Here is a 19,804-nt window from a genome sequence, read left to right as displayed (position 1 = left end):
AATTTTATTCATATTTGTATTTTGGAGGTGTCTAAATAAGCAAAGCAACATCACAGCCTCATCATGCTACAATGTAAATAAACACAGTACTTCAAATAGCATCTGCCTCTATCACATGCTATTATTGTCAAAGTATATAAAGTATTGAACGTTACCTTTGAACTGAATAAATGCTTTAATTTCAAAATATAATTAATTCTATTGTTCAAAAACTGGAATTAAACCATCATGCAATGATACACATTACTTCACAAATAATATGATGGCTGCTACTGATCCTTTTCATTGCAGAGCAGCTTAACACAATAAAGTCAATTTCTCAGCTTGGCCAACTGATTAATTCCGTAAGCCATTTTCTGATACAAAAATTCATAAAACCATAGCTATGATGAAATAGCATCCAAAGTATTTTTAAAAATACATAACTATTGTCTGAACCTTCAGAGACATGTCTTAAAAATAAGATACTCTTTATTACTCACTGCATCATTTATACCTTTTACATAATGTAATCAAAGGATTTAAATAACTCAATTTAATATTTATTCAGGAACTGGCAGTCAGTATTTTACCCTGAGGGACGTAACTCTTCATAAAAAGCTCATTTTACAAGACACTGTAGCAGTTTTGGCATTACCAGCACCTCTCACATAAACCATACTGAAAACTATAGTTTATCCTGCCAAATGTCTTTTGTACATATGGTGTTTAACAGTACTCTGTAGGTCTGTAAGCCAGTAATAATAGATTGAAGCTAAAAATCTGGATACACACATATATGTAACACAAAAATTTAAACAATGCTGCATATTCATATATTTATATTTACCTACATCCCCCCCACACATATAAACATACATGATTAAAAATATTCTTTAAATTAATATGCTAACTATAACTCTTGTAAAAATAATTTCTCTTTCAGTTTGCAGTAGCTTCCTAAAGTTTAATTCTCCTTCTGTTGACATCAGAGGCAGAACTTCCATTAACCTCAGCAGTACAGAATTAAGCCACAAGAAACACAAAGAAATATATTTAAAGACAGTACATACATGTTTGTTAAAACTTCTAACTATGCAAGGATAGGCTTGGCACTTTACAAAGTTAACTTCCCCAGTAAACTTCCAAATTAAATTTTAAAATAACATATTTTAAATACTACATCTTTGATTAGTGGGATCCAAATACGGTATATAACAATAGAATAAAATCCAGTTATGTATCTACATGTGGTAAGAGATGGACCTCATGAAATGTACACTGTAGGTATTGACAAACTTCACAACCCTTTTTACATTTGAACAGTCCGATTTTATGTCATACTCTGACTGAAGTGAATCAGTGAGTTAAGTAGTATTTAATGCAAGTCTTAGAATTAAGACACTTTTCATAAAGTTGAGCAATGCAGTTAAGTGTTAATATATTTACAACTCTGTAACATAAAATAATGCTGAAAATGCTTACCACTTTCAAAACACGCATCGAATATAAGATGTCCTTTTTTAGGCTGTCCACAATAACCAGCTGGGAGAACAGTGTACTTGCTCACATTCCCTGCTATGATATCCTCACTTCCTATGGCACTACCTGTTGCAGTAAAAGCAAAAAAGAAAAGCATGGGCATAAAAAACGAAAACTATAAAAACCAGTAGAAGGATATTCCCCAATGCTTTTCTACATAACATGAAATTTGCACCATTTAACATGTGCACCAGTAAATGAACTCTTTCTTTTCAAAGTTTATTTAAGAGTTTGGATATAATAATGACATCATACGTCAAAGCTTCTCTAAGTAACAAACCACACAGCCTGGTTTCTTGCAGATGCATGTCTTGTGGCTGAACACTCTTGTATGCAATAGTCTGATATTCAGCTGTATCCACTTCTTTTGACTGGAGATCCCTAATACGCATATTCTGCATGGATTCCCTAGAAATGAACTCAGCAGCATCTTACTTTATCATAATCCTCAGCAGCATCCTCCTCACTATGGGCATTAATGGGATCTTTTTCCTCTATCCTGCTGCCTATTTCCATGCATCTTAAATGAACTACTGAGACTGTTAAGTCCCACTCATATTTGAAATTTGAAAATTATTAGACGAGAGAGACATATAGCCATGGAGGCGTGTGAATATCTGAGCCTTGCCTGCTTAGGAAACAAAAATCAGAAAAAGAACTTAAATTAAGAAAAAAAAATTAAAGTGTGGGGTTTATTTCATAATAAAACATAGGAGGACATAAATTTTCTATACAATGGCATGATTTTTGTCAAAATATATCAGTAGCCTATACATTGAAAACTTTGTTCTTCCAGTAAAGTTATACTAACAAATTGCAGTGTGAAAAAAATTCATTTCCAAATAGGGATGGAAGAACACAGTGATTTTTTTCATTTGAGAAATGTATAAGAAAGTAAGTTAATATTTGTATATTATATTATACATTAATATTATAGTATAGTGAAACAAATACACAATAATATAACTAGCAGTTCATTCCTCTGACACTGGCTGACCATTTTCTTCACTATTTACTCTTTGGACAACAAATATTCAACAACAGAAAAACTATCTTCTGTGTTACAGAAAACTAGAAGAAATGTGTATGTCTTCAAGTGCAGAAGGCATGTGATGGAATAATGGGATGATAATGTCTCACTTCACTCTTATAAATAGGGCTACTAAGGCTTCTAGAAATAGACTTTTGGTCTGTACTGATTTTTTGACATTTAAATGGGTTACAGGGGATGATGAATGTGACATAAAGCTCAATTTGTTTTATTTTTATATCGAAAACTATTTCCCACAAATGTTACAAGCAATTCATATCGGCCCTGAATGATGAAAACAGCTTATTAATTAAAACTGACCTTTCCATACATAAATGTATTCCACCTCTTGAGGCAAAACACCTTAGCTGAGGTAACAAATTATATCAACGTATTAGTGACACCACAGTTAAAGGGTCTGTCAGGCTTTCTATTATATACTCATATTTTCAAATGTATATAAATCCCAGATTAAAAAATATGTATATCCATGTCAACACTCAGCATATAAATCCCCAGTCTTCCCAGGGAAGAAATTTGAAACTTACTTTCTTTGAGAAGTACTACAACAGAACAAAGAGAATTTAGACCTTTTCTTACTTTATCATAATCCAAAAAGTTAGATATTAAATAACACATGCTATTATTTTTTAGCAAAATTACTATTTGCAACCTCAAGGTTATTTGTTTTAGACTGAATAATTACCCACAGATCACAATCTGCAGCATTTAAACTGTTTTCTTTAAATGTAAAATTGCTACTTTTGGTATTTTTGGCTCAGTGTTTTTTACCAGCATGCTGGTAAATTTGCTTAAACACTGGTAACACCAAAGGCAAACTTAGACCTGGATGGGGCATGTGTATCTGTATGGCCATGACTGTGTCACTTGATACAATTCATCCTTCTGTGTCCTGCAACCTGTAATTCAGAACAGCAGCCACAGGAAAACCATTTCCTCAGTTTCAGTTCAGTGCCGCTTTGATTAAGAGTCCCCATATACCTGTCATAGTTAGTCAAGTTAATCGTTTCTAATCCAACACATGGAATCAAGGACAGAAAGAAAAATTCAGGGAAAACCTGCAGATCTCTACCATGCATGCACGAGCTGCCAGGCACCAAAGAGAAAGAATGGGAGGCAGGGAGTCAACTCAGTAGAGCAGTAAGAAGACTGAATTCCTCCTGGTAAATGCTCACTTAGTCTCAGCTAAAAGTAATAGGCTTCTTGCAATTCTTAAAAGATAGCTGGGAAACACTGCTTAGATAAAGATGAAGAAACTAGAAAAGATTACATCATAATACTGCCACCCTAAGACAGTGTAGGAAAAGAAGGCATAAGACAGAGCTACATCTCCCTTTCCACCTAACTGACAAATTAGAAAATCTGCCAATGGAGTCTTTACATGATGCAGAAGGAAGCTGTCAAGTAACTGTGTCCTAGCAAAAAGTTTCCATCTGCTCCTCCTGGCCTAATGTAGCCATTCAAGAATGAGAAAAAAATCGTCAAATAGCCTATAATTCATAGTCATTTGATAATATTAATCTCTTCTTGCATGTTCTTTATTACACAGTACTTTGAATATTCAGAATGTACTGTTGTTATATTTTGAGTTATATTAACTTTAGTTAATCTCTAAACATGCAAAACTGCACTCTTTGAACTTCACGTTATTATATAGCACAACAGCATTATATTCCTTCTGGCACGTTCTCCTTGGGTGATAAAGGCCAAACTACTGGCCGAAAAGGAGCCTGCATTGCTGTATTACTAGATTATAAGACATGGCTTCACGCTTGTCTGTTCAGCAGATGCAGTGAGTGTTGCTGAGAATACATTACCATCTTCAGATGGAGAGAACTGCTATACTGTGCCATAAGTCCTCTGGCCAATAAAGAGATACTGGCCTCACAACTGGGGAGCCCTAAGTAGATTTTCCTGACTGAAGGCAAAGATGTATGACAGAACCTTGTAGGGAAGGGAAATAGTACTTCAATCTGAAACAAACTGAAAGGAAAAGAGGAGAATTAATTGAAGTACATCCTGCACACCACACTTAAGAAGACCAGATTTTCCTCTAAAAAAGGGTTAGATAAGACAAGTAAAGGAAAAAGTAACTTAGCAAAGAAATTTTCTCAGACTGTAGGTCTTATTTTGTCAATTATTTTTCTTATAGGCTGTAAGACACGTAGCTATTTTATTCTAATTCTTCATAGCTTAAACTCCTGGAATCTCCAGCAAATCCCTAGGATTTACTTTTACCACAGTATTAAACTTTAATGGTAATTTTCTATCAGGTATAAAATCTGTAGGTGTCTGAAATCTCTGTAAGTATATAAGGTTTTAAAATAAAACCTGGAGTCTTCTGGTATCTGCATTCATCACTATTGTCATCGTGGATATATTTCACATCAAACTAGTGAAAATGAATAGAATCATTTACAGGGGACTAGGATTCTCAGGAGGAGGAGTTTGGAAACTTCCAGAGCTTCTTGCTATCCTTAAGTTCAAAGGGGAAAAGCCAGTATTTTTTTCATTTAGGCAAAGATGAAAACGGTATTTGCAACAATAAACATCACGCAAATTTAGGTACATTTTCTTTAAAAACTGCAGTTTCTAGAGGAAGTTACCTCTTTAGTAAGTAATAGTTACCCTTTGAATTGGGTAAACAACAAAACCAGCTTCCAGCTGTGACAAACTTCAGAATCCACAGAGTTAGCAGCCGGCAGCTACCCTCATGCTACATTAGGTAGGAGAGCACAGCTGCATTAAAACAGACATAGAAAAATACAGAGTGAATTTGCCTGGAAAACCTGCATCATTCTTATTATCAGACTTACTGCCTAACAAGGACAGCCAATTAGAAAGGTAACATGAAAAGATACAGTAACTGCAGGTGAACTTTGTAGAAGTCTTTCTTTAAATATTACAAATGTCATCAAGACACCTCTCATTCTGTTATGAGATCCTTATTTTAGAACATAATTAGGATACATTTTGCTACTGAAAATTTCCACAGTGTAAAGATCTAATAGCCAGATTCCCATCATCCAGGGGCCAAGAAAAGTTTCCAGGTATCCTAACAAATAGCTTCATCAGCCTTGAGCAGTATTGTTATTGTAAACCCATACAAAGAAGCAGATCTAAACTCTCAGTGCAGTTTGCAACAAACAAAAATTCATTCAGATGTCCAACAGCAACTCCTATTAGCTCCTAAATATAACAAGTCTCTAGATGAACATGGCTCAACTCACATTTTGGATAAGTAACACTTATGGAGGATATATCAATAAGAGTGTCTTCTCCACAAATCAGAAAACTGCCAACAGTGTAATTTTAGCAAAATTCTTTTCTATGATAGCATTTGTACAAATCTATAGTCTTAATAGCTGATTATGTTGTCTTGTTCTTTGATATTTATTTTTTTAAAATAAAAGCTTTTATATCATTGTCCCTAGGCTTCAGCAGCACTGATGCTCAGGAAGACTTGTTATTTCTGCTGTCAGCTCTGAATGCTCTATGGCCATTCTAAAAATCCTACAGGCAGCAGCAGTCAGGAACTTGGAATTCCAGCTCCACTGGCTTAAAAACTGCTACGAAAAAGAAGAAAACACAACTGTCATTTTGATCTTCACAGCCATGTATCCTGCAGCAAAGACTGGGCATGACCCTGAGAATCTAAACGTACTGCAGAGAGAGTTGTCAATCTGAAATGTACTTAATTCACAGTAACCATGTTCTGAAAAGAAATGGAAGAAATTATGTTAAGACTACAAATCCCAGGGTTTGGGATAATACACAGCGTGGTACCAACCACACCTGCTGCCTCATATTCAAGTACTGTGCCCATACTGTCACCATTACCTATTTCAAAGGTCAAGCAGAACAAGGAAAATGTGATTATCACAGACAGCATTCTCATACAGCTTGGTCTAGTTCTGAAAAATAGTAACATTGCATTGTTATTTAGAAACCCAGTTTGAGATAAAGCATCTTTAAAGTAATTGTCTCTTTAATTACTTTCCTCCTACAGTTTGACCAACACACTGCTTGTCTCCAACCTGTAAGAGGATATTCATATTCAAGAAAACATGCAGAATAAAAGACAAGCACCAGTTTAGCAGAGATTATCAGGTAAATTCTGAGCTTTGCAAAGGTTCTGAAAGTACTCAGGAAAAATAAACTCCAAGCTTACTGCCATGGACTTAAAAAGCTTGTGGTAGGTTGCATAAATAGGAAGGAAACATTGTGATTTACTGTTTGGGTTTTTTTACTTTTACTGCACAAGTTGCTCTTTCTACAGAGGCTACCAGACGACATATCCTTTTAACCTTCCTAACAATTCCTAGGCTAATGCACCATTAACTTTTTATTTTGGATTAGAAGGCATAAGTACATCTAAATACCTCATACTTCTTTAGATATACATACCCAAACTGACTTACTGTAGCAGAAGGTATGGCATAGGCGTCTCAGTCAAAGCTGAGAGTGGAAAAAGTCTTGCTCTTATATGCAAACATGTCAAAGCAAAACGATCGCTAAAGATGTCACATGGGGTCCCTACAAAAGGGTTGGTGGTACCACAAAGAGCACTTTGCTTAAATGCTCATATTGAGCAGACAGGACGCAGCCCAAAGATAAGCAGGAACAAAAAAGTACGTAAGGTGCTTAGCCCAAAACAAAGCCATCAACTTACTGGCTGATGAAGTATGAAAAGATGATGAGAAATCTCCACTGCCCAGTCCACTCAAAAAAACTAGATCCAGGAAGAGATACAATTATCAATCCAAGGTCAATTATAGGTCCTTTCCAAAATCTAGTGAAGAACATTGAACTGAGCAGAAAGATAGTGCTCTGAACAATGATTCCTCATTCCCAATGGCTGGCATTGTCTTATGAGTTTACAGGAAAAGAAAATAACTCAACTTGTGTTGACTTGTATTTGTTTTATATGTAACATTTGTTTCCAATCTTTAACCTAAAAGCATTACTTCAAGCTTTACTTCAAGAATCATTATTTATTATCTCAATGTGGGCTATCTCCAAGGATATACCTTCTTGTCAGAGGCAAATGGCAATGGAAATTTTTTGTATCACTTTAGTGAAACCCAAACTGTCCAAGAAGGTATGAACAATTTTTTCTCACAAAAATAAAAAAGCAGTTCATGTTTTGAACTCAGTAAGCAAGAAAAAAATAAAAATAATATCTATTACTCTTTTTACTGTACTCATAATCTCTAACCTATCCACTAAAACACTCATCGCCAGAAAGAAAAAAAAAATACTGAAAAAACAGTAGTACGAAATAAGTTAACAGAAAATATGTTTATTTAAAAACATTGTAAGAATCAGTGAATTTCATCTGATACACAGATTTATTCTTTAACAAGTATTTGGCATCCTGATAATATCAGATATCACATGATGTAACTGTTGCTATAGTAGCAATACTTCTTTAAATAAAAGACAGATCAAACAAAAGCATAAAATATATAAATTGTAAACAAAAATATGATGCATCACATACATCCCCAACTGCCATGGAAAAGACTAAATAATAGCTACCGAGGTCAGCTAGTCCTCAGAGTTGCATCTGCAAAAAAAGTAATTGTATCAGCAAGTCCATCCTTTCTAGGAGATAAGAGATGGCTCAGAGAATTAGATCTGCGTAAGAATAACGGGTGATGCTGAAACACCAGTTGAAGAGTGCACAGGAATTCAAGTTCTAGGTCAGCAAAAGACTTCTGGGGGGTGTTCCTACCAAGCAAGAGGAAATTCTGTGTCTAGGGATTCTGAAGCAGGAAAAGAACTGAAAAGTTAAAGCAGATCCCTTGTGTGGTACTACAGAACTTCAATGGGTAAAACTTTCTTCCATAGGGTCCCACATCTTTTTGAAATCTGTAAGCAACTGATTCCCAAAGACAAGGGGTGCATATGACCTGCAAAAAATACCAAGTCAAAACAGGCATACAACTGCAGGGTTTGGAATTGTAGTTGGTAGAAAATGTCAGGTAAGGGCAAAACCTCATGATACTATCCACAAAACTGGAAAAAGGTGTTGGTGATTGAAGTCACTCACTAGTATTCGCTGGTACCATCCTAAAATGCTGTAAATATTTCCCATGCTGCTTAATCCTGAAACAAATCAGCTTTTATACACTTCGTTTTCTATTATATGTGAGAGAGGATGAAGAAAGTGGGAGGAAAGGAAGGGAAAGGTTTATGGATATATGCTATATATATATATATATATATACATATGGACGCTATGTATATATCCATGTTTCAACAGCTGCCCCAGGTATGATTGATTTAACAAAAGCCAGTTATCCGGCTTAAACTTTCAAGTATATTAATGAGACCCATGTACATACTGTGCATTTTCAAAAACCCTTCTTTGACAAGGTTTTTAAATGCAGAATGATTACGTGCAAAAAGCTTACTAAAAGTTATTTCTGAACAACCTCAAAAAATAGCACCAGCCAAAGGATATTGATTCAGTTAGCTATAGTTGGTGAGGATCAAACTTTAATTTCCATGTATAATACTTCAGGTTTCATACGGAAGGTATGAAGCAGATGGGCTTAATCCATACTTACAACAATAAAGCAACAGCAGATCCAGCCTACAGACTACATTGACCATTTCCCTTCTATGCAATAAAATCATATTTTATTGCAAAAACTGTTTTCAGTATAAGAATATTACTTCCTCCACGCCTTTTTTTTTTCTTTATCCACACTGTATATTCTAAAATAAATAGCTTTTTCTGATTTAAGAGCACAGGACGTGATTAACCAACAGCCAAATCACGATAACCTAACCAGGAGTGAGCACTATGCCAACCAGGTGGTCTTTATCCTACAAGAACAGCATAATTAAACTTGTTTTAACAACCACATAACTGGAAGAAGTAATGACAAAATAAATTTCTAAATTAAAAATAACTCATGTTTGGGCAAGCTGAGTGCAACTAAAGCATCTGATATGTAGCAACCAATGCAATGACCCCGACCCATGACTATGTAGCCTTCAGTGACTAATAAAGTCGAAATCTCTGTAAGTTAACAACTTTGTGTGTCTCTTCTTGAGGACCAATTGATTCTCAGCTGGGAAATTGAAGAAGACTCAATAGGTAATAATTATTCCTGATACAACAGAGAAGTGGGTTTATTTCAGCTTTCACAAAAGGCCAAGGCTTTATTTTAATTGTTCTAGGGTTCATACTCCTCAGTCCTGACTATCACGTTCAAAATGCTTGCCCACAAAAGCCGTCTCCTGGAAGTACTAAGTATGAAGTACTATGGAAGTCTTTCGAGGGTATCGGCAAGGTCAAGTAAGAAAGATATAAAAGGTGCTTTTTCTGTTTATTAAAATTACCCCTTTCGTGTCAAATCCCTAGCACTTTTAATGTCTTGATATGTTCGCTGATTGAACAAGAGCTTTCCAGACCTGTATTTAAAGACATGTCTATGGCATATTTTGGAAGACATGAGCTTATCTGCTGTGATCCCAGCAAGGCCAAAGGAAGACAGCTATAGCTGTGATGCTGCACCTGAGCTAAAATGCTGTATCACGGACATTATCTCAGGTTCAGCACTGAGGTAATACAGCTGCCTTCTAATTTGGATCAGGCTTTTATCTCATTCTCCGGTATTCTTCAAAGGCAGTCAGCCTGGTGAGCCTCAACACAGGCCAGCTGTGGTAATACACCAAACCCACTATTCAGAGGTATTTTGATTTTTTGATATCTAAAGTGTGACTACTGAACAAAGAAGAAAATTTATTGGATTATCACTAAGATTAGCATTCAGGAGACTTGAATTCAATTCCTGACTCAACCACTAACATCTTTATGGTGGTAATGAATCCTTATCCTTGGGAAACTAGACCTTCCATGAGGGTTCCACAGAGCACGAAATCCTGTGGCGAAACACAGCAGCAGCTTTGCATAGCACCATCTTTCTTCTCAAAACCCTGTATTTCACAAATGATTGGAAAAGAGGTAGTTGCACACTGCCAGAACTGATTGGGCTATCGTTATGAGTGTGATAAGTGAAAACTGGGTGACATAAGTTCACTGACAATTTCCATTTTGTGTATTACGCACCATAATTCAAGCATCCTTCTTTGGGTTGAAGTTCTATTTTTCCATGGCTCTTGAATATGTGTAATATAAAGATACAGTTTTACCATTGCTTCCTATTTACTTTTTGGTTAGAGGTAGGCATGTCTTCTGTCAGTCAATTTAACTCAACAGTAGTTTCAGGCACAGTTAATTTCTTCACTTTGGAGTTAAAATCTTCTTGACTACTACATATTTAAAATAATTTGGGAATTTAGTACTACTTCAGGAATAATCTGTTCCCCGAGGTTGCTGAAATCAATTACACTATTAATTACTGCTGTAATTATAATTACTCATTGAAACAACTCCTTTAACTTCTTAGTTCAGAATAGCACCTTTCCCCCTACTTTCCAAAACAGTCCATTCCAAAAAGTAGTATTTTAAGCCACGGAGAATTTCTTCCACCCAAGCATTTCCCACTCACATTGTTGAATTTATTCTTTAGTTAAGAAACACTTTAACATAATCTACTATTTCATATCAAATAATTAGATCATTGCAGTGTTTTATTTTATTCACAAAGTATAAGTACTGTATAGCAAACAATTTATTGTTTCAGAATTCCTGTTTTCTAACACAAAAATGTCAGCAAAGCAAACTTGATCTATTAACTCTCTTGCATCAGCAGCATAACAACAGGAATTTAACTACAGAGTACACTACTCACTAATACACCATATTCGGCAGTTTTTTAACTAAGCAAATGTTAATACAATAGTTATAGGAATATGACATGCATACAAAGTATTTGAAATATTCGGAACACAAGCCAAAATTCGACGTACAAGAAGGCTTAAGAAGAGAAGGCTCTGAGATCAAATTACTGATTATTTATACTTTCTAGAAATAAAATAACCAGCAGATATACTGATATTCTGTGTAGTTACAAAACAGTTGTTATTCTGCAGTACTACAGACTTTGCGTATAGCGAAGTAGTACAGAGGCAAGTTTATCTCACAATCCTATTTTACATGGACAGTTCCCCTGAAATAATGCTGCTGCCTTTGGATTTGTATAGGTTATTTGAGGAATTTTTCATTAATCAAGTGCATCATACTACCTCATCTGCATTATACATGCAAGATAATATGATAGTCACTTGATAGGTGTTACCCAGCTCTAAAGTTTACTGTAATCACACAGTAACTTTGCTGCTTATTGCAAATGAAAACACATCAGTAGACCTGTAATGAATCCAGCTGGGCTTTCTCTGGAATGGATTCCTGCTGCTCTGCTCTGGTGATTCATGGGAACTGATGTGCCACTTGCTTTTGTAGAGATTGAAATTCAACACATTTTTCAAGGTAGTTATGAAACAATATGTAAAAGCAAAATCTTGCCAGTTTTCACTCTTGATTGTGAGATCCACTGCTAAGCAAATAGTTCTATGAATTAGCAAGTAAATTAAATAAAGTTAGATAGCTTATTTATTTAATAAGAATAATTTAAGACAACTACCTCCCACCCCCTTTTCTGCACTTGATTTTTGCTACAATGAATCTATGAAATCAGCCAGTTAACCATACTGAAAGAACAGGGACACATAGGTATATTAGAAAACATATGTATCAGACTGTGTAAGTTTTCGTCTCTAAGCTTAATACAGTACTTATCCAAAAATAGAATCAATCATGAAAACACTTTACTATACAAATATATACACCAAACTCAACGCAAATATTTGCAGGATCAGGGCTCTAGATTTAATACCGAAGTCCACATCTCTGAATTTGTACAGCCCATGACAAAATGAAATTGAATTCATTATTATTATTTTGGTAGAGCGGTTTTCCAAACCATTCCAACACACAAATAGTAAAATTACTTCAAAAAACATATTTAAAAATCTAAGGGTAAAAAATATAGCACTTCAAAAAAATGAGTTTGTGGGGATAATGTGAGAGGGAAGCTGGGACATGGGACACATAGGTGCGTGCCTATAACCAACACTTGATTACTTGTAAATTGGTTTAGCCCTATTACAGATTAATTGCAGACACAGCTTGAGCCTAGAAGAACTTATTATCTCAGGTACAATGCAATCTAAACATGGCAATTCTGCATCAAGGCTCCGCATGCCAACTACTTTTGGGGATTACTTGAGAAATCTAAGCTGGTTTCTATAGAATCACATAGTACTGGAAAAGGGCAGCACAATCAATCCTCCAGAAACAAGAGTGATGTAGCACGATGCATACGCCTAGGTGGGTCTGCTGGAGCCAGTCTGCATCCAGCAGCACCACTGCTGAGCAGAAGCAGCGCTGCTGGATCTGAGTGACGTTAGCAGTAAGTATCTGTACCAAACTCCTCTCCGTGTCCCCTAGAACCTCATTTATCTGGGGGTTGATGCTTTCCGTTATCAGGGTACTCTAGCTTTTAATGTAAAAAAAAATAATAATTAAAGATGACTATATAGTCATTTCACTCTATCACTTTTGCCCCTAAACACATTGCTGGAGGAAAGCGGAACAGGAGGAAGGAAAATCTCTGAGCATAGACCAGTTGTCCATTTCTTCCGTGAAAGATAACAGCTATTACTATTAGGTGTCCCATTTGGAAAGCAGGCTTGTGCTGCAGACCTAAGTTTCCCAGTCCTGTCAGTGGCCCCATGTGGAGATCAAGCCAGTTACATTTTAACACAGAAAGGTGACTTTAAAAAATATTTAATGAGCATTAAACCTATAAAGCTCAACTTGAAAAACCAGTAATGCTATGTAGGCCATATAAAAGCATTCTGAGGTTGATCTGGTTTTTTTGCATGAGACTTCTACTACTACAGTGACAGCAACACTGAAGAAACTTGCAGAAACTTCTGGTTTACAAATTTCAGTATAAAACCTATTAAAATTCTCAATATGTCTCCTTTCACTTTTTACAAATTCAAAAACCTCCTCTCACAAGCACTAATAATTAATAGGGTGCTTTGAACTTCACTGAAAGGAAAAAACGTTGGGAGGCTTGAGGTAAGTAACTTTCCAAAGCTTTGATTATTTGTCAAAGAAAAAACTGTTTGAAATATGGCTAGGAAATGGTAAACCATTAAGAAATGGCAACTGGAACACCCAACACATTCCTGTTTCTTTCTTTTTCTGAAATTATATCTTCTGGCTGTATAAAGCCTTCATTAGTATTTCTCAGGTCTCCTGATATGGCAAATTATGTAATAGAAATATGATCAAAGCTGTAAGTACCAAAAATATATTAGCAGCTCTTCAACGAATTCTTCTAGTGGGGATTGTTTCCACTAGATAACTGAAAAAGTTGGAAATTAGTTGAGTATCAGCCTACTGGCAACAGAGTATAATGATTATTATAATACTTTTCTGCAGCAACTATAGTTAATTTCTGTGTATCACTTCAATGAATATTTCAACTTAAGCAGTAAAAACTGAAGCAGTTAAAGGTCTTGCAGAGTGTCTCAAATTTACTACCAAACCTTTCTCTAATATGCCCTGGACTTCCAACTGCTTAAGCTAAAATGTACTGATGCTATCAGTAAGTTCTGGCAAATGTGTCTGTTAAACAAAACACATTTTAGATTTGTTTACAAATATATCCTGCAGCATTTTATAAACAACTGTAAATAGCTCTTCAAGATGTGTGAACGTCTGCAAGTCTGGGCCCAGTACCCTTACGGTCTTCCAGTTACTTTTGAAATCTCTTCATGTTGATAGGAGGATATAGTGGGCAGATCCCTTTCAGCATGAAGACTGCAATGTCTTTTCCCAAACACTGGAATTCAGCTATGCTTACAGGCTAGTAGTGTGTATTAGGAAATAAGCTATATTGTTTATGTACGCTTGAAAATTCAGAAATGATTTAAGAAAGGACAATTCAATTGAAGAAATTAAATTTGCCTGGAAGACCAGAAGTACCACTGATGTACACTGTTATTTTAAAGACCAAGATTAAATAGTATTGTTAAAGTAATTAGCTGATTTCTCCTATTTTAAATATCCTCATGATAAAGCCAGTGAATGAGAAGTTCCAGTTATCAAAAAGGCCTATATTTAAAGACAAATAAATTAGGTTGTCTTACTTAGCTCAGCTTTTTATTTAATAACTAAGGCCACCTAAAAGAAAGCAGTGCATTCCTGATACTAGAATGTGTTCATACAATATGTGATTAAATATTTTTAAGAGAATAACTATTCTTTTTTGAAAGAATAATCAAAAGGTATCCTTCAAAATAGTCCAGCTCAGCACTATCATATTGAAATCAATTAGAAAACACTACCGAATTTACACAGCTATTCTATCGGGCCCTCCAGATGCAGATCTCTGAAATAATGATCTCAACAGTAAGTATTTTAGAAATGCTAATTATTACCCAAACTTTGAGTGGGGGTTCAGCATTTAGCAGCGGTTTGAAGCCCTCCTCCTTGAAGCTAGGTCAGCCCAGCTGTGAATGCTTTTGAAAATTCTAACCATTCTTAATATGAAATGTGACTTAACATCGCTCTGCAAGGTATCTATCATGACATGTAAATAAACATGAAAAACTACACATTCAGCTGGGAAATCTGTTTGTTCCGATAACAAGGATCTTCGGTCTAAAGACATATATTTATATCCTGTCCAGTACTGTGAGTAAATGCCTTTTTTTGCCTTCACTATGATTTCAGTGACAATGACTCAATGAAATATCAGAAATACTAATATCCACAAAATGACTAGCAACTGTGGAATAACACATATTAGAACTGTCAATCCAGGCTAATACGCAGCTGCCTCAGATAGAAAACTATTACAGAACTCAGAGATAACCTGCACCCTTTGATCATTCAGGCCTCTGGAAGCAAGTCTTCTGAAGGTAATATAGATGCCTAGAAGAATAAGAGTAACCTGGGGAGAATGAGATAACTAGTGGAATTTTAGCTGGATCCATGTCTGAAAAGTTAAATAGTTTCATCTGGTTCATAGGTCAAAAAATCAGCAAATACAGGCATTCTGTACTCACTTTGACCTACTCCTAAACCTTCCTTAGAGAAGCTAATAAGGTTCTCTTTGCTACAGAATTGGAAAAATAACATTAATCTGTTTTTGAAGAAACTTCACTAAACTGGCCACCTTGCTACATCTTGTATCCTCCAAAGGTTTGAGACATCAAGGTCTGCTGAGCAGAACTGGAAGTCAAACCAAGAAGCTCCTGAAAGAAACTAACTAGTCCTAATCACTTTCATTCTCCTGCAGACTTCATTTGTGAAGATTCAAGTTGCTTTTCATTTGGATTCCCAGCTTGAGACATGAAGGCTTCAGCCTGGAAACCTAGACAGGGAAGCATACAAACTTACCGTTTATTGCATAAAGCTGATTTGAGCAGTTCAAAAAAACAAGCTAGAACTAAGGAGACAATTGCAATGGGAGAAATGAGTCATTAACCCAGGGTAAAGCAAGTTGATTTGCAGCACTCTAACTAAACATCAGAACACAGAAACTATTTTAATGGATTAGACCAGATGACTGCCTGGTCCAGAGAGGATAGCACCAGAATATGAACTCCATAGTAGACAGATGTGAGATAATCTACCTTCCATATTAACTCTCAATCTCATTTGAAACACACAGATTGGCTTAAACCATGATATAGAAAATAATGCTGAACGTAACAGTATAGTAAAAGCTGATGGTAGTCCCCCTTCTGAAGCACTTTGTGCAATTCTGTGTGCCCTAATCTCCCTCCCCAATTAAAAAAAAAAGTTTAAAAATTTTCAAAAACTACTACAGAAACAAAAATCTTCTACATGAAAAAGTAATGGAAGTATGAAAAGATTTGTATATATTGAAACAGTAAGTATAATTACCAGTGTAAGAAAGATTAACATATTTACTTTCCTAAACAGAAGAAGAAGTAGGAGATACTAATAAAACAGAAATGAAAAATTATTACATTATAAAAAGTTATGTTTTCCATAAAGTATAATTAATATACAAAATCTCTTGACATGGTATATTCTCAAAGCTAAGAGTTTAAGGGGGGTGTAAGCACCTTAGATGTGTATAATTCAGTATCAGATAGTATTTAGGAAGAAACTTAATTTTTAGAATCACCTTTCTGGAAGTGCATATTATATTTTTTCTGACAGCTTTCCCTGAAACTGACTCTTGTCAGACACATGTTACTGAATTAAACCAGTAAAGAATGGTCCATAACAGTAATCTGTGTTGCTATAAAGCATGGATAAGTTACCTCTAATTTCTCTGTAACTCAGTTTTCTCATTTGAAAATTACAAATAACAATCAATATTTCAAGATGGGAAGATAAGACTTAGTTATTACTTGTGTTTTCAAATCCAGGAATAAAAACATGATGCTGCTGTAAAAACAAAACAGCAAGTATAGTATAGTCATACTGGCTAAATCAATTTATATGGTTTGAACAATGTTCAGTCCTTCTGTAATGGCTTTATTCTCCTTGCATCCATACATAAAAATTTAAATTTGTGCAAAATGCAGGTTCCAGAGCTAGATTCCTGTATCACCTAACGACTGGTCCAGACCTGACATATCATTAAGACATACTAAGCAGTCAGAATGCACCAAGAACAAGAATGTTTCTCAATTATGTTATGTGCACATCAACAGTGTCAGTGTCACCCGGCACTAAGGGGAAAAACAGGTTCTTGTGGGGATCTGGAAGTTTGGGGTCTTTTTCCTGTCTTTGTGGTTCTTTGCATTTTTAATTCCTCATCTGATTTCTCAAAATAAAAAAAAGAAGTACCTACAAATTAAGACTTGCAAAATGGCCAGACAGGCATTGCAAAACCTAAGCGGACATGTATCAGGAAAATGCAACAAAACATGATTTCAGCACAAGCTGAAACACAACATTTAGGTGAAAAGCACTGAGGAAAAAGTTCTGGACAAGGTTAAAAATAAAAAGCAAATACTGTAAGGCTTCAGATTTTAATAATATAGCAGAGAACACAACATAAGAGCTAAGTTTATGCGCTAATTTGGAAATAGCAGGAAAGTTACATTATATGTTAAGGAAAGTTACTGACAACAGCCCAGGCATAGGCAAAGTAGGTAGGAAAGCTGACAAAGTCAAAAGGCCACTGAAGATTTGTTTCCTGTTTCACAGCGCAGCCAGAGCTGATCAGTTGTGTTTAGTAGTGTTGCACAAGGCAGTGGATGAAAATAATCACCTGACTCATGGACAAGTTTAATGTATAATAAACTTTACAGTGTGGTTTCAGGGCTTCATAAACAGCATGGCTGAACACAGGGAATTCAAGAACCTTATGGCCAATCCATTTAGATGTAGCCTTTGCAGTATTGTTTCCCGGAGCACAACAGAATTTTGCATGTTTATCACTTTTTTTCACCTTAAGTGGCCCCAAGATCCAAAATCAGTTCTATGGATAATGCATCTTCATTCGGAGCCACTTCTGAGGCTGAAAAGCACAGGCACAGCAGCTAACACAGCAGGCTAGGAAAATGAACTTTTGGTCCAAGAACCTAGATAATTTATGTATGATGCTGTTGGATATTAAATATTCAGAAAAACTGTCATTATCTTTGTTTCATCCTCCAAATGTTAATATATCTAATTTTCATAACTTATTTTGGGGGCTTTTGTTTTCACGTGGGCTGGAAAAGACCTTAACTGTGTTTCATTACAATAGGAAAGACCCCTGTACCTAGAGGATCCTTATCACTCATGAGGAAACACAAAACTTAGTTTCACCGGCAAACTTATCTTCACATACACAGTTAGAGCCATTGTTAATACATCCTGAATAGGAAGAATAACATTTGGCACCTTCTTTAAAGAGACCCTCACAGAATGACGTATGTGAGAGGGAGGCGTACAGCGCGCTGACCCTCTGCAGCCTCCAGGTACTTTACACCTCCTGGGACAGGTCAAGCAGCACCTGCAGGTCAACCCCCAAGCTACCAGCCTTGTGGTGCAGTTTCAATTCCAACCCCATGTCTTCACACACTGGGTTTTTTCCTTTCTACATAAAGCAGGTCATGATTTCTCATGCGAGGGGAGCTCCTCTGCACCACCGTTTCGCTCTGCTCTTCACCACCGCCACCTTTGCCCCCCGCGCGGGGAGGACGGTGCACAGTGCAGGCCGCTATCCCGCCATCAGCTTCGTCCTCTGCACGACCGGGGCTCTCCCCCACATTTTGTTCGCTGGGCCAGCAGGGCTCTCACCCTCTCACCTTCCTCCCCACAACGGGGCAATCCCCCCTCAGACAGGGTTGGAGGGCCTGGGGGCTCTTCCCCCTCTCCCCACCTGAAGAGGCGCTCCCCACGACCACCTGTCCCCCGGGAAGATGCTCCTCATCCCCTAAGGGAAGGAGCCTTGCCCTCCTCCACGGCTCCCTGGGCAGGGGCCTCTGCCCTGGCCCCTTCCCCACCTCAGTGCCCTCGGCCAAGAGGCGCTTCCCTCCCTTTCCCCTGAGAGAAAAGCTCCGTCTCCTGCACTCCGCTGCGAGGCAGCCCCCCCCCACTACTGCCAGAAGCCCCTGGAGAAGGGGGGACTCTTCCCCCTCCTCCCCCCGCCCAGGCGACTGCGGCTGGCACTGACCCGTCTCTGCCGTCCTGCTCCTCTCCGCCATATTTGTTGTCATCCCCCCCCACCCCCCCCCCCCACACGGAGCGAGACGCTGCCTAGGCGTCGCCATGGCAACACACGTCACCGCCAGGGGAGTCCCGCGTGCCCCCCCCCCCCCCCCGCCCCTCTCTTCCTTCCCGCCCGCAGGCCGCCATGGCGGCGCGGGGAGGGAGAGCCGCGCTGACGGACGGCGCCCGGGGAAAGCCTTCCCGGTGTCCCGGGGAGCCTGGCCGGGTCCGGGATGCGAGTAGGGGGGGGGGGCGTGGAGTGCCGGCTCCCCTCGTCGGCCAGGCCGGCGGCCGCCCCGCTGCTCGCGGGTGGGGCGGCTGTGCGTGAGGGGAGCCGGCGTTGCGTGAGGGGCGGGAACGGCCGTGCGTGAGGAGAGTCCCGCCGGCCGCCTGCCCCTCAGTGCCTCTCGGTGCTGGTGTTTACAAGCGCTACTTGCCCAGGGAGGGAAGGGCTTGTTATCTTCTCTCTGGTGACTGTCTCTACCTCGGCAGTTACGGGAACAGCGTCCCGGAGGAGGGGGGCGGTAGCCGGGTGCCGGAGCCCCCGCCCG

General features: G+C 37.7%; 1 protein-coding gene across 4 annotated transcripts in view; it reads right to left on the bottom strand.

Moving 5' to 3' along the window:
- The window catches only part of LOC126041974 (BEN domain-containing protein 5), a 980,738-nt gene extending 961,481 nt beyond the window's left edge, over positions 1–19,257 (bottom strand). For all 4 annotated transcript variants that reach the window (XM_049808428.1, XM_049808425.1, XM_049808427.1 and 1 more), the window contains exons 1-2: positions 19,219–19,257; positions 1,465–1,587 (exon numbers count right to left, since the gene is read on the bottom strand). In XM_049808428.1, coding sequence (XP_049664385.1) covers positions 1,465–1,587; positions 19,219–19,249 — 154 coding nt within the window. In that variant the 5' untranslated portion in view covers positions 19,250–19,257. The remainder of the gene's footprint in view (positions 1–1,464; positions 1,588–19,218) is intronic.
- Between the last annotated feature and the right edge of the window lie 547 nt (positions 19,258–19,804).

This window comes from Accipiter gentilis, chromosome 8 (assembly GCF_929443795.1).
Source record: "Accipiter gentilis chromosome 8, bAccGen1.1, whole genome shotgun sequence".
In the NCBI taxonomy this organism is placed as follows: domain Eukaryota; kingdom Metazoa; phylum Chordata; class Aves; order Accipitriformes; family Accipitridae; genus Astur; species Astur gentilis.
Note: the sequence above shows the minus strand (reverse complement) of the source record. Positions and strands in the feature narration are given on the sequence as shown.